Genomic DNA, 15,927 nt, shown 5'->3' with positions numbered 1-15,927 from the left:
TCCTTCACTACACTCCAAACCACAATTATCATCTCAACATATACGTACGATATACGGATGTATGTATAGGTCGACATGTATAACAGATTATATGAGTGTAGGAGTATTAATTTATTTTATACTCCTGTATATATACAGAGGAGGAGAAAGAGAGGTGGAAAATATAAGGACAAATTGTATAATAGTATGTATTTTCTTGTAGAGAGAGATATGTCGGAGAGAGAGAGAGACTCAAGAGACGAAGAATTGTTTGGAGTGCAGTGAAGGATGAAAAATAAGAAAAATAATTTGGAGTGGAGTGAAAGATGAAAAATAAGAAAAAAAATTAACGGTGATAGTGTTATTTGATGGAATGTACTAATTTGAAATATTAATCAAACTTTTTGTATGATATATGCTAACTTAAAACGTTTTATACTAATTTGAAACTTTGATGAAACATTTTACTAATTTGAAACTTTGATCAAACATTTTGGATGTGTGCTGTGTAGTGGCCGCAAATAATGGGCTTGTTATCTATGGGCCCAAGCGTATCAGCATATAGGGTTTTCAGAATGACGCTTCCCACCGCCATCAGTAAGATTTATTTTCTACTGTATTTGTTTCTTTTAGTTTTCAATTATTTCTTGGATGCTCCCAGATAAGCTTGATTTGGTTCTTATCTGATTCATGGGAGGCAAAGATTAAAGTTCTGGGAGTTTCGCTGATAACGCCGCTTTTACTTTTTCAAAGACGTCGTTTAATAGTAGCTTCGCCGTACATTTTTTTTACTCGTACGCTTTGTTTTGCGTTATTTTGTCAATTGAAAAAACTACTTCCATTTTAAAAACATTGAGACGTTTTTTTTTACATATTTAATTTTTCCGCTGTTGCTTGGTATGCACCTTCTTTTACCCCTACCAATTCAGCAGTCCTATTTTCCAATCTTTCTTGCTTATATAAAGCTAAATTCTTTATCCGCTGTTGCTTGGTAACTCTACACACATTGGTTCAAGACCATCTTGCAAAATTATCCTAAACGAACTACCTACCAACTGAAATGGATAAAGGTACTACTTCAGCTACCAGATTTATAAAGACTTTGTAATTCACTGAAAACAGGGCATCTACCTAGAAACTTGGATTGACCTTAGAGGTCTACCTAGAATTCGAGGAATATTACAAGTCTCTAACTGCGTGGTTCTCGAGTATTCAACAACTATAACTAGACTAAGCAGGTAGTGAGAAGTGTACTAATAGAGGAATTAAAATGTCTTCATGATTGGTCAGAATTTCTAAACATCACCAATTTGTCTTGGTGTTGATTTGTAAGCCAAGTAATATTGGGAATAACGTGTTCTCTATTTGACTTGGTTAAATGCATTTCGATGAATTGAATCGCGATAACAACTGAGTAGCAACAATGTGCAACACTCACTATAGATAACACAAGTCTGAAAACATTTGATCAGACATTGGCAAACAATCGGTATGTTTTGGCATCAAGAATGATCTGCCTCACTGCAGCCACTGCCGCCACAACCCCTATTACTGAGAACACAACAGCAATGGCAGTATTCACCCAAAACGTAACCCCCCTTTTCGATGGTTTGAACGTTACATTGAACAACACAAAAGGAAGCACAAAGTCAAGCGGCATGAAGCCAAACGCGCCAATGAGTGCGTTGATGTCCCCAAAAAACGGGAGCATTGCACCGATGGTGGTTGCCACGGCCACTGAGAGCGACCTCGAGATCAGCCTTGGAACCACGTTGCGCCCAGAGAACTCCCCCCTCTTCACATCTGCCAATGTTCGTTCAAGAATCTCGTTTGTCGGTTGCAAGTACACCTGCAAGCATGTAACTTTAGAATTTCTTATTTAAATGTGTGTGTGCAAACTATGTTAAGGAGTGTGTGTTCTAACTTCTTACCACAGCAACAGCTGATAACTGCAGAATTGTGAAGGCATTGGTCATCAAAATGAACCATTTAGGCAGCAGCGGTTTGCCATCCTCCAAGAAATTATTCAGAATTAGCCCTTGAGCTAGGTTGCCAAATGCCCAATATCCAGAAATCGAAACACTGAAGAAAGTTGTCAATACGACTGCGTAGCAAATGCACAGCCCCTTGAACATCTTCCCCGTCACCGGAGGCGCTAGTGTCGCCTACAAATGTTGCACGCTGGTATTTCATTTTTTATAAACGTTAAGCAAACACGGTCCTTTGATTATATGTATAAGTTATAACCTGTATCTCTGGGATGATCCCATTGCCATATGTGGTTGCAATAATGGCCATTGCATTGAAGGTACCGAAAATTTGAGTTTGGACGTTGCCGTTTAAGGAGTAGTCTTTTCTTGGTCCCTTAGATGAGGTCCCTTGGAAATTTTGATCAAATAATCTTAAGTAATAAAAAATGATGTGAATGAATGTTGTAATGTAAGGGGTAAAAGTAACACTCACCAATGTATACAGAAGCAGCAGCGGTGCACGCACTATAGGTGAGGGATAGTACCAAAGAAACCAAGTTGACATGTCTCAACGAATGAAAAGATGGGATTTGAGCTAAAATTAGCATTAGCCCACCAAATATTATCACAAATTCGTAGAGTTTGTTGTTTCCCTCGGGTTTTGCCAACAGGTATATTGCCTGGATAAAACAAGATTATTACTTGCAAAAAAGCCTATGTGCACTATAGAGAATGTGCCTTCTTGCATTTTGTTTTTTATGGTAATTTAATATAGATTTATTTTATTCGTTCACAATGCAACTTTACATAACTTAGGAAAGGGATAAACATATTTTTTTATTATATTACATCGGATAGGAATGCACTATATATCTATTATGGTTCTAGGTATTAATTTGTTAAGGGATAAACATATTTTTTTTATAATTACGCAAATTTTAAATAGAAATTAAAAGAAGAATATTACTCCATATAATAAGCCCCTAGAGCGTCTTTACTGCGAGTCTAGGGTTGAAAGTATATTCCACCATTCTCTAACTAACTCAAACATAAAGTGAAAATTAAATGTTTGCCGAATATTTTATCAATCAATTCTCAGAAAATAAGGGAGTAAATAGCTAGAGAGTGCGAAATTATTTATCGTGATGGTAAGTGGTATTATGGTATATTTTATTAGACTTTTCTCAATTAATGCGTTAATTATTTGAAAAATATGGATATATAGAAGAGTGGGATTGACCTTGATGCATTGTCCTCCCAAAAGTATGCACCCAATTACAACACCATAGCAAACCACGAATTGAATTGGTCCCACGCAATATTTACCCCACCTTGCTCCTGTTAACACTCAAACTCGATCATAATCATTCTATTTAGTTTTAAATTTTCAAAAAAAATACTAGTAATTTTTCTTCCCATTCAGATGATCAGCTTTGATATTTTATCACTGTTTCAGTAATCGAACTGCAATTCCGTATTGATCTTATTAGTGAGGTTAAGGTTTTTTTATTAGTGTGAGGTTAAGAGCATCCACAACCGTGCTCTTGCCAGCGGCACGGTTGTGGGCCCGGGCGGTACTATTCATGCCTGCTCTCTGGCAAGAGCACAACACCCACAACTGTGCTCTTCCGCAAGGACGAGCACAATTAATATAAAATTCAATTACACAAAAACATTTCCATAATATTAAAATTCATTTAAAACCCACAATAAATATTACAAATGACAAATAAAATTAAACATTGCATAATTAAAATCCTAAAAATTAAAAATTACATAATTAAAATCCTAAAAATTAAAAATTACATAATTAAAATCCTAAAAATTAAAAATGACACTACTCGTTGCCGAATTTCGCCCACATGTGGTTGATTAGGTCTTCTTGTAGTTGATTGTGGATTCGAGTATCGCGCATTGTGTGTCTTGTCTCGATCCTCTGGCCAACCGTCGTATGCTCGCCTCGGCGTAGGGGAGACCTCGCTGTTGAGCTTCCGGCTTCGTCCTCGTCGTAGAAGCTAGCCGCCCTCGGCCCTTCGTCGGCTATAATCATGTTGTGTAATATAATACACGTGAACATGATGTCGGCGATATTATTCACGTACCACAGCCGAGCCGGGGCCTTCACAATGTTGAATCGAGCTTGAAGGACCCCGAAGGCTCTTTCGACATCTTTCCGCGCTGACTCTTGACGCTGCGCAAAAAGAACCCGTCTCGGGTCGTGCGGGTTGTGGAGCGTCTTCACGAACGTCGACCACCTTGGGTAGATACCATCGGCGAGATAGTAACCCATGCGGTATATATTTCCGTTGATGGTGAAGTCGATCGCCGAAATATGCATGCCAAATCCATAGGCGGTAGTCGGCGACCGCCTCAAGGATAAGCGTTGGGCCGCCGCCTTTGTGACCGCTCAAGTGTTGCCCCCTCCAAGCAGTCGGACAATTCTTCCACCTCCAATGCATGCAGTCAATGCTGCCAAGCATTCCGGGAAAGCCATGGACTGATTCGTGAAGACGAAGCAACCGTTGGCAATCATCAGTGGTGGGTGCTCGAAGGAATTCATCCCCAAAAGCAGAACGAACGCCCTCGCAAAAATTCTTTAAACATAGGATTCCAGTGGACTCACCGATATGCAAATACTCGTCGAACATGTCGGCCGTTTGCCCAGTAGCGAGTTGTCGGATGGCACACGTACACTTCTGCAACGCCGTGATACTTTGCCGGCCGGCTGCATCTACACCTGTTTGAAAGTATTCAACACGTGCGGACAATGTGTTGACAATTCGCATGAACAAGCGCTTTGACATGCGAAAACGGCGCCTGAAGTAATCTGCCGGAAACCGCGGCTGGTCGGCAAAGTAGTCGGCAACGAGCCTTTCGTGGGCTCCCTCCCGGTCACGATGGATGTACCGTCGATTTGATCTGGTTCGTTGAGGAGGAGGAGCAGGGGTATTCGCCGCGACATATGCTTCGTAAGCGGCACGATGTTGTTCGTAGTATTCTTGTTCTTCGCGTTCCGTTTCCGCCATAATATGGGTGAAATCCATTTGAGAATTTGAGTGGGGGATGAATGTGTTGATAGTTTGTATGAGAATTATGAATGAGAGATGAATGAGAGATGATTTGATGTGATAAATGGATGATGAATGTGTGTATTTATAGATGATTTTGGGGAAAAAAAAAATAAAAAAAAATCAAAAAAATTCAGAAAAAACGGGAAAAAAACGGCCATATTTTTGGGATTTGGAAAATATTTTTTTTTTATTTTTTAGCATTATTTATAATTAAATACCGATTTTTAAAAAAAAAAATAAAAATAAGTTTAAACACAACGGCTATGCCGTTGACGAATGGGAGCGCGCCACGTGTGCGTCCGCTGGCACGGACGTGCTCGATACATCGAGCAGCGCCGTGCCAGCGGCGCGGCTGCAGCGGCGGCGGTCCTGCGCCTTGCCAACGGCGCGGACGGCGGTGGCGTCTTTCGCCACCGCTGCGGATGCTCTAAGGTTAAAACATCCATATAGACCATTTTATGGGGTGACGTCCAAGTTTTGGAATAGCACTGAAATCTTTAAAATAATCAATTTACGGCTCTGACTACAGATCCTAGCTCCACGTGTCTTCTCATATCAATAATATCTTCCTATTTGAACTTTAAAAAATGAAATAGCTTAAAGTGCTTCTACTGTTGCTTAATCCATAAACCAAACCTCTCATTCAACAAAAAGAAAAAAACTAGTACAGTATTTCTGTTCACTGCATTTTAATTTTATGTAGCCCTCTCCATGCTTGGAAATTATAATATTACATCGGATGGGAATGCACTATATAAACTAAAACTTGGAATCAGTGTCCACAGCTCTATGACACTTAATTTGGACACCAATTCATAAAAGTTCACTCAGATCCATAGCTATATCACTATCATCAGTAAGTCAGTAACCAATTTGATTTTAAATTTGTTTGGCCATATTTCCATACAGATGGGAATGGTCAGCCTTCTATTTTCCACTTGATACGTAACCAATTTGATTTTAAATTTGTCTGGCCATTTTTCCATACAGATGGGAATGGTCAGCCTTCTATTTTCCACTTGATACGTAACCAATTTGATTTTAAATTTGTCTGGCCATTTTTCCATACAGATGGGAATGGTCAGCCTTCTATTTTCCACTTTATAAATATTTTAATTGGTCCTTACATTTGCATTAGAGTCGTTATGACTTATGTGTATGCTGCATACGTATATGTTAGGATCGATTATCAATTATGATGAGTAAACTATTAGAGATTTTCACAAATTCCCAAAACAAATGACAGAAACTTGGTCCAAAATGAAAACAAGAAGAAGAAGATAGTATGTAAAAACATGATTAACATTACACTAATTTTTATAACTCATTTTTTTTACATTTTTAAAAATCTATGCCTAGTTAAAATGAAATAATTAGTTCAGAACGAAAGGAAGTAGTACAAAAACAAAGCCTCGTTGAAATTAGCATTTCTTATAAGGGCCCAGTCTTTGAGTGAAATAAAGTAATTAATGCTTTAATGAGGAAAGTAAGCTATAAAATTGACCAAAAATAAAAAAGGTAAGCCTGGTATTAATTTGTTGATAAAAATTGAATTAGGAAATTCTGATGTTGTTCACGGTAACACTATTAAGATGTGTATTACAATCAACACTCTGAATTAGTTAATGTGATTTACAAGTTAACTACTCATATACACTGTATGGTGTAGCTTTATATATAATCATACTTAGGTTATGCTGAAAATTAAAGGAATGAAGTAAACAAAATTTGATAAGATTGTAGAGAGAAAGAGAGGTACCGTACCTAAAATGTGATTGGCCATATCGCGAAAGCGGATGTGGCGGTGGCCTAATTGAGCATTGTGTTCGAGCACGCGAGAGAGCAAGGTGTAGGAGTAGAATGTTACCATCGCTCCGATGAGCAGGCATAAAATCCCAGCCGTCCATCCCAATGAACCAAATGCAAATGGAAGGCTCAGCAACGTCGGAGCTACGATTGACGTCGACAAGTGGTACCCGCAGTGTATCCACGATCCTACAATTATTTTATTTGAATTTAACTATCACCAAATCCACAATCTTAATAATTCTCTAATAATGCAAAATATTGAGAACAAACTTGTTTGATCACCTCTGGATTTGAGAACAAATTGTGCACCCGCGTCTACCTCCTTTTCGGCGGCGACGGCGAGAGGTATGCCGTCATTAACCTCTGCAGCAGTTGGTCGGACACCTCCCATGGGTTGCTTTTCCTATGCTCTGATTCAGAGTGTGGTCAACTACTTTGCTTTTGGTAAAATCGATTGTTTCTGGTTTGCATAATACTAAGTAGTAGTGAGTTATCACTCTGACTAGTAAAAATTTGGATTCGCTGAAATTTCGTTGTGTCTTCCTCGTTAGACCACCTCCATCGGTAACTATGGACTGTGGGTCACACATCTAAGATAAAATAGAAATTAATTTTAAATTGAATAAATCGAACCCTAGCTAGGCTCCCTCTATTTTCAGTATCACCCTGCCGACCCAAGGAAAACGTGGGGATAGGTACACATCACATGTCTTCTTCTTATTGGTCAAATATTGAAATACTATTGATTTATTAGAGTACATGTTTTGGTATTGTAATTAAATCTGAACTTATATTTATATTACGATAGTACTACTATAAATAATTCATAATTATTTAAATATAAACTTTCTATTTCATAATTATTTTTCTCTCTTATGAGGTTTAATATTCTCTATTAACAATATTTTTAATAATGATTTTTAAAATAAATGTGTGTTCAGCACAGTTCCACTTCAGGCCATCCAATCCTATCCCATTTACCAAGTGGATCTTGGCTGGCAGGGTTTGGATTTATAAAATTAAACCAGTCCGCCCCAGCCCACTTCAGTCATGGGCTTAGGCCTAGTTTATTCGGAGGCTACATGTAAGTTTCTTTATTATATAATGCAAATATGCAATGCATGGAAAGGAGAAAGGTTAGTAATGGAAGAAGTGACGTCAAGTACCATTCCTGTAACCTCGACTCACTGCAGCAAATAAATTAGTCGACAAACTCCATGAAAGCCTCGGTCTATTTGCATTTGCATTTGCATTTGCATTTGCAAATAATATATAAAGAAGAAGGAATTGCTAATACTATCACTTATAATATGGTGGAGGTTCAAAGTCTTTTGTCCTAGCAGCAAGGAGCTTAGACATTATTGCATGAGGTGTCGACTTCGAGCCTTATTTTCTCCTATCTATAGTATAGGAGTTTATTTGTATTTTGTAATTTCCTTCTATCTATAGTATAAGAGTTTATTTGTAATTTAATTTCTTGACATCAGTTGTAATTTTCTCATATTTATAGTATATGAGTTTATTTGTAATTTCCTCCCTTATATAGGAGTTAAATTTTTAGAAAAAAAAAAGACTTATAATAAGGTGGAGATAGAATTCTACTTATATGACCAAACCCCTTTCGTACTCAACTATTGATGCGTACATATTGTCGGTTTTTTTTTGTTCTTTTTTCATAAGTCGTGCTTTGACAACTAGCACGTCAGAACAAAATGAAATTCTTTTCTTTCATCCGACCCATACACAGTGGGCAATCTAAGCTCCAGATCATAACATGATAGTATTGACTTTTTTTTGTAATTACGAAGGGTATCCACTGGCGGGTCTAGAGACTAAGCGCTGATTTGTTTATTTCAAAAATTTCTTCATTTTGTTGTTAAAACAATTCCGTTGGTAAAGCCTTCAACAATATATTTGATGCTTGTTCACGCCTTCGCCGCATGACTTATTCATATCTCCATTCTTGACATGTTCTCAAATGAAATAAAAAGGGGCGTCTATATGTTTACTTCTCTCGTTATACACCAGATTCTTCATTAAATCAATTGCTGATTTATTATCGATTTGGATTCCAGTTGCCTCATTGTGAGAGTTCAACTCACGCAGCAAATTTCTCAACCAAATTGCATGTCAACACACCATCATGCACTACATACATGTCGGCAAACTCACAGACTCACAATTGATTTTGTTGAAAAGTAAATTGCGGAAAATAAAAGACACTAAAAGCTTTATCGAATACATTGTATTAGACTTGAATTATTTCTCTCAATAGTTACACAACTATTTATAGACTCTATTTCAAGCTATAAATGGAAAATATATTCTAATTATACTAATATCCTTTTATTTGATTTTTCATATTCTTTAATTGATTTCCTTCTATATTATTGCCATAATTTCATTCATTGCCTTCTTATTCACCAATTAATTAATTTCCTCGTTCCAACACTCCCCATCAAGTTGAGTATCGAGTCTTTCGACACTTAACATGCACGATCTTTAGTTTGATAAATAGTTTATACTCGTATTTAAGAGTTCTTCAATTTCTATTGACAGTTTATTCTCGTATCGTAGAGCTTCTCCAATTCATCATTGATAATTTATACTCGTATCAAAGAGTTATTGAAAGTTTAGACTCGTTTCAAGGAGCTCTTCATTCATCATTGAAAGTTTAAACTCGTTTCAAGGAGTTCTTCCATTTTTCGTTGACGGTTTTAACTCGTGTCAAGGAGCTCTTCAAATTTTTGTTGTCAGTTTTAACTCGTGTCAAGGAGCCAATCTAGACAGTTTTAACTCGTGTCCGGGAGCTTGTCTAAACAGTTTTTACTCATATTTAGGAGCTATCTTAGATAGTTTTGCTCGTATCTAGGAGCCATCTTAGATAGTTTTTGCTCATATCTAGGAGTCATCTTAGATAGTTTTAACTCGTATCCAGGAGCCCATTCAGACAGTTTTGACTCTTGTCGAGGAGCTAATTCAGACAGTTTTGACTCTTGTCGGGGAGCTCATTCAGAAGGTTTTAGCTCGTATCTAGGAGCTATCTTTAGACCATTCTCGGCCCATTCCAACTCAAACTATGAGCCCACTCATTTCTTTTCTTTCTTGAGCCTAATAACTACTAGGCCCAAATTTATTTCTTCTTTTTGGAGACCCTAACAATGAAGACGTGAAACCATCAGCCTCCTTTATGTTTCTTCATGGGTCTTTTCTCGGTGACATATACTCCAAACATGCCACCTCCGACGAGTAATCGCCGAACTCTATGGAGCCTCTGCTCTGTATGTCATTCTTCTCTGACAATACTTTTGGTCGTCCATCCGAAGTCTGCTCATTTCTCGACGGTGAGAATTCTCCCGTCACTCCTTCAATCCAGTTTCCGATTCTTCAACAGCTGACGCTTCGCGGCCATTGCGTCCCCATCTCTGGATCTTCTCTTATTTAATTTAAGAAGGCATCATCTTCTCTTATTGGCTTTGGCTTTTCACGCGGTTGTTTGGCTTTGGCTTTTCCCGCAGTTGTTCCTTCAACATCGTCTTTTGGCAGCGGGTTTCTCGACGTCCTCCTGACAACATCCCATTCACACCAACTCTTCACAACAGCTGTGTGGCTACATTAGTTCTCTCCCCCTCGTTGCGCAGACGTTGGCTACTCCACCTTCGTCCTCGGCAACTATCTCCTTGATTCGGAGATTGAATCGTTTGGCAGTGGCTGATATCTCCCCCTCGGCTAAACGCTTCATCCATTATAACGTGAGTTCGCAGCCTCTCACGGCTACCACATCTTCGGCAGTAGCTTCTCCTCTCTCAGTACTCGCTAGGCTTCTGCTCGTTTCTCCAACGTCGGCCTCTTGCGTTTGCTGCTGCCTGCCGAAGCGGCTCCTGTCAGCCTTCTCTAGATGTGACGTGACGGCTTCACTGCTGTGGCTTTCTCTTCTTTCACGGCTGTTCTCTTCTCCAACTAACTAATTATCCACCATCGTTGGTCCTCTTTTCGGTGACTATTTTCATAGTATCATCTTTCTGGTGACAGTCTCTCATCTGTGACAGATTCCACTTGAAGCCGACACAAGCTGTCTCCAGATATTTGGTCTGGAGACATCGTCTTTTCACGGTTGTTCTCTTCTCCTCGACCGAACAATTCGCCGAGACAAGTTTCTCAACCTCCTCGGCTTTAGTGGCTTTCTCAACGACCTTTCTAGCCTTTCTCCTTCCCTGCGGCAGAGATGACCTTTTTTTTAATATAGAGACAGTGATCGATCCCTATGATCGAACCATACCATGTTGAAAAGTAAATTGCGGAAAATAAAAGACATTAAAAGCTTTATCGACTACATTGTATTAGACTTGAATTATTTCTCTCAATGGTTACAGAGCTATTTATAGACTCTATTTCTAACTATATATGGAAAATATATTCTAATTATACTAATATCCTTTTATTTAATTTTCCATAATCTTTAATTGATCTCCTTTAATATTCTTGCCATAATTTCATCACTTGTCTTCTTGTTCTCCAATTAATTAATTTCGTCATTCCAACATAGTTTTTCTTGGAAGACCAACTAAATGTGTCTCCCAAATAAAACACATAACCTGAAGTGTTTTTCAAGTTATTTACATTCTGCAAAAATCATTGTCAGAATAATTAACTAATTAAAATAATTAAAGAAATAAACTTTAAATTTTGATAGCGCTAGTTTTAAAACCATGGATACAAATGAAATCAATAATCAAAATTTTAAGAGTGGGAATGAATAAGTGGTCCTTGGACTACATACAATATTGTGAGCGTCCAATTATTTCGTGAAATAGGAAAGGTCCCAAAATGTGGGGATAGACTGCTTCAATTATTGAAAGCCGTGTTATAATTCAATGCGCATGAATCCACTAATACTATTTAAAATGACATGCCTTCCTGCTTCTATACTTTTCCCTTTAAAAAATTATAATAATGTTATTATCTTTAAGAAAAAAAAATAGGGTAAATACTGATCAAAGATCTAAAATTAGTATGCGGTCCTTGTTACGTTTTACAGTCATATAATATAACAATATTGTCGATAATGTGTAGGATTGCATCATTTGTAAAATACTCTTTAGATACATTACAAAGATAAAAAAAATGATACATTAGATCAATATCTCAAGATTTTATTTCAGCGCGTGCCATTATATTTCTGAACTTATAGCATTAAAATGATATTTTAGTAAGAAATTATTAAGAAATAGGGAGTGCCGTTTTGAGGAAAAGCTAGTATAATTTTGCCTAAAAATAAGGAAGTGGATTCACTTCCTAAAGCCACTCTGTTTCCAAGTATAATGACACTAGTATATAAACATTACTGCAAATCTGCAATGATGCATAAGTTGCACAATAATGAAATAGAAGCATTACTATAGTGCAGCTAATGTTATTTTGATGTGATGTAATTTAGAACTGAAGTAATGAACATTTGTTTTTGAAAATTTGTATCACGTGGAGATAAATCAGGAAAATGAATATATCTTCCTAAAACCATTTTACTACAGAGCAACGACGGTGATCAAATTTTCGGATTGTGATGGCAATAAACCGATTGATGTACTGAGTTTTCAGAAATGATAATTTATTATTGCTACTATACAATTGAATTCATCACAATGAGATCATGCTTCCAAGATACTCCAAATCAGTTTTATTGAATATTTAATTGATTTATATGGGGGAACTGGCTCCAATATTATTGAAATGTGATATTAATATTTAGGTTCCTCGAAAACGATTAAGGAGCCTTTTGGGACTTCATTATTTTGGATTGTCCTCATTGTTTTAGAAAAGGTTTATAGGTCCCAAATGAGTTAACTTACAAGTCATTACACTTTCTCAATTCCTTCCATTTGTGTTTAGTTTAGCTTTTTGTTGGGTTGAAGAATATGAGAGCAAGTTTTGGGCAAAAACTCAAAACTTAAAATAAATCTTTTAAGAAAGATACACGTACACCATTTCATTTTCTCACATTTTCCTTCTATTTCTACCTAATTTAACCTCCCCGTAAATGATTTCCTTCTCACAAACCTGCCTAAAAAGTATTTCCACAAGTTGAAATGTTGTAAAAAAAAGATCATCGAATTATGCCTTGTGATTTTGAATACAAATACCCTGAAAGATAATAGCATCAACAGCATGAAGTTATTCTATTCTTAAATGAGTGAAAAGGTAAAACATTTTAATGGAGAGTAAAAACAAAAGAAAACGTTCCTAATTTATGTTATCTTGATATGGTAAGATTTGTGTGATTTTCAAACCACCATAGTCCATAGTCGTTATCACCTTATTCATGATATTAATGAGAACGCCCGTATCTTTGAAAATGACTTTGTAATTTTTCGCAGTAGATAAATGTCCACATAAATATAACTTACAATAAATAATAATTAACTAATCGATCAGGGAGGGCTGCGCAATCCGTGTTTGAATAAAATGTTCAAAGAATACAAACTTTATTGATAAAATTAATAGGAAAGAAACTTGAATTGGGAACTAAAGTTTATAAATGTTTCATAAAACGACTCGAAATCACAATTTGTTTCTAATGGTTGGAACTACGTAACGAAGCTAACATCAATTAGATTAGAGTAGATAATTTTTAACACGATACAACAACACAATATAAATACATTTAAAATTAATAAATTAGTGTAAAGCTTTGTTATATTCAGATCTTTATCGGGTCTTCTAATAGGCACATGATAATTTCTGATTAGATTCGGATTGAGTTGAGTTTAAATGGAGTTCGAGTAACAAATTATTATTATTATTAATTAATTAATTTAATGATTATTATTGGTAGTATTTTTTATTATTATTACTTTAGAGTTATGATTCTATTTTAATTTCATTATTTTTCATATGATGCATCAATTCCTTGCCTTCATCGCCATGACCACCACCTCCGCGGAGGCAAGTCTTTATCTCCTCCATAACATGCATGACATTATATCATATTATTGTAAGGTGTTGCAAGTTTGTGTCATATCAATAAGAATAAAAATACTAAAAAATATGACCAATATTAATGAAATTAATAATTTTTCAACAACTTTACAAATAAAACTATTTTATATTTAGACAAATATTTATCCTAGAAACTTTTCAGATTGCAAAAGGCTTTAGTTTAAATTTTTTGAATTATAACTTTAAATTGTACTCCCTCCGTCCCATTAAAAATGACTCACTTTCCTTTTTGGTTTGTCCCAACTAAGATGACTCATTACTAAAAATGTAAATACATTTCTCTCTACTTTATTCCTTTTCTCTTACTTTACTCTCTCCTCTTCAAACACAAAACAAAATTGCATAAATTCTCATGCCACCCAAGGAAGGGGTCATCTTCCTTGGGACGGAGGGAGTACTAAAAAACTACTACTACTTTTGTCCCATAAAAGATGTCACAATTTCCTTTTTTATTTTGTCCCCACAAAAGATGTCACATTTTTTTTGTACCGCCGGCGCGAATTCGGGGATTGATCCAATTTGAGGAACCTTGATCTCCTCCTGCAGGCTTGATGAGGATTTCACGAGATGAAGTCTCGATTGCTTGACAATCGGCCGCATGCAGCCGCTACGGCGGCGGCGGTAGGAGAAATCGTTGGTTTTGTGGAGGTGAGGAGTTAGCGCAGTGGCGGATGACATCCAAGACCAGAATGAAATTACCATTCTGTCATTTCATAATTAATTAATCTAAAAATATTTTCCATGTGACAAATTATGGACCACTCATTTAATAAAAATGAGTGGCTAATAATGCATCTCAATTCTCAATTAGGCTAAAAAATCTTAATTGATCACCACCCCTATATATATTGTATATATTGGACTAAATGATTTTCTTCTAGTTATTACACAACATTTTATAAGTTTCAATTCTAACTCTGTATGGAAGGTTTATTATAATTTGAAAAGAATCATCTTGATTTGATTTTTAATTCATGATTTACAGTTATACGAAGTAGAGAAGAGTTTTGAGCAAACCGATTGTACCATGCTAATTCGAGAGTATTCACTTAATTTAAACTTCAAATACACTCATACTCTTGTAAGGAGCATCAATATATACAAGACGGTACAATTATATAGGAGTACATGTGAGATATCAACTATAGTGCACTACCTAGCTAGACTCTATCAATGATGAATTAACTCCTTGTATCCCAAATTCTCTTTTGGTGATTCTCTTTGTTTTTTGGGTGGGACAAACAAATGATTATATTTGTGAGATTGATAAATTTAGTTAGTCAATGTATTTTATTTGATATTCGACAAGTTTACGAAGAAAATATTGTGTCCAAGAAAGAGATATATTAATATTTAAGAGAAAAAAATAACATTAACTTTTATAGAAGAAAATAAAAAAGATAAGAAAAATTAATAAAATAAATAAGTGAAAGAACTTCAAAATAGACTATTAAAGTGAACCATGTGCGTCACTAGTCACCTAAGTAAACTAGAGTGACTTAACATGGACTAACACATATCAATAAGTCAACTTAAAAAGAAAAAGATAAGAGAAATCACTAACCAATTATTCAAGTGATCGACAGAGCGGTAATGATAATGATATATATATATATATGGGGGTTTTGATCAATGCAAAATTAGATTTAAATACAGAAACGCAGAACAATATTATACGTAGGGTACTTTTAGGTCATAGTTTAATATGACCTAAAATTGCTTAATTATGATCTTCTGTATTTTTGGTTAATTATTGACCATTAGATTATCTAATCCTAGGGTCAAGATTTGAGCTATATTTCTGGATTTAAATGATTTTTACTTTGATCATCTCCGTGTATATATATGAAATTTTTGTATTGAATTTTGTTGCTTAGAAATTAACGCATGATATGTGTGATGAAATAATCATGTATGTGCATGGAATATGAAATTATAGATTGATTCAAGACGAAGAACCCTTAAATAATCAATAGAGTCAAACTTTTCTTCCACAATGATACAGTATACTGAATTAGCAATATGATGACTCATTTTCCAATGTTGTCAACAAATGTTAATTGAAGGAGGCAACTATATATATCTAGTATAAGTGAGTAATT

At 35.9% G+C, this 15,927-nt stretch overlaps 1 protein-coding gene and 1 non-coding gene across 2 annotated transcripts; one reads left to right on the top strand and one right to left on the bottom strand.

The window, feature by feature from the left end:
- Window positions 1-633: 633 nt before the first annotated feature.
- On the top strand, window positions 634-764 carry LOC121793228. The gene has a single exon (XR_006049064.1). It is a non-coding gene; the product is annotated as a small nucleolar RNA snoR83 (small nucleolar RNA).
- Window positions 765-1,384: 620 nt separating this feature from the next.
- Window positions 1,385-7,381, bottom strand: LOC121766910 (GABA transporter 1-like). Its single transcript, XM_042163141.1, has 7 exons — window positions 7,112-7,381; window positions 6,785-7,015; window positions 3,190-3,287; window positions 2,443-2,629; window positions 2,227-2,357; window positions 1,911-2,144; window positions 1,385-1,828 (listed from the first exon to the last, which is right to left on the bottom strand). Exons 1-7 carry the CDS (start codon window positions 7,218-7,220, stop codon window positions 1,448-1,450), a joined length of 1,371 nt encoding a protein of 456 aa, XP_042019075.1. The 5' UTR covers window positions 7,221-7,381; the 3' UTR covers window positions 1,385-1,447.
- Between the last annotated feature and the right edge of the window lie 8,546 nt (window positions 7,382-15,927).

Source organism: Salvia splendens, chromosome 2 (assembly GCF_004379255.2).
Source record: "Salvia splendens isolate huo1 chromosome 2, SspV2, whole genome shotgun sequence".
NCBI lineage: Eukaryota > Viridiplantae > Streptophyta > Magnoliopsida > Lamiales > Lamiaceae > Salvia > Salvia splendens.
Note: the sequence above shows the minus strand (reverse complement) of the source record. Positions and strands in the feature narration are given on the sequence as shown.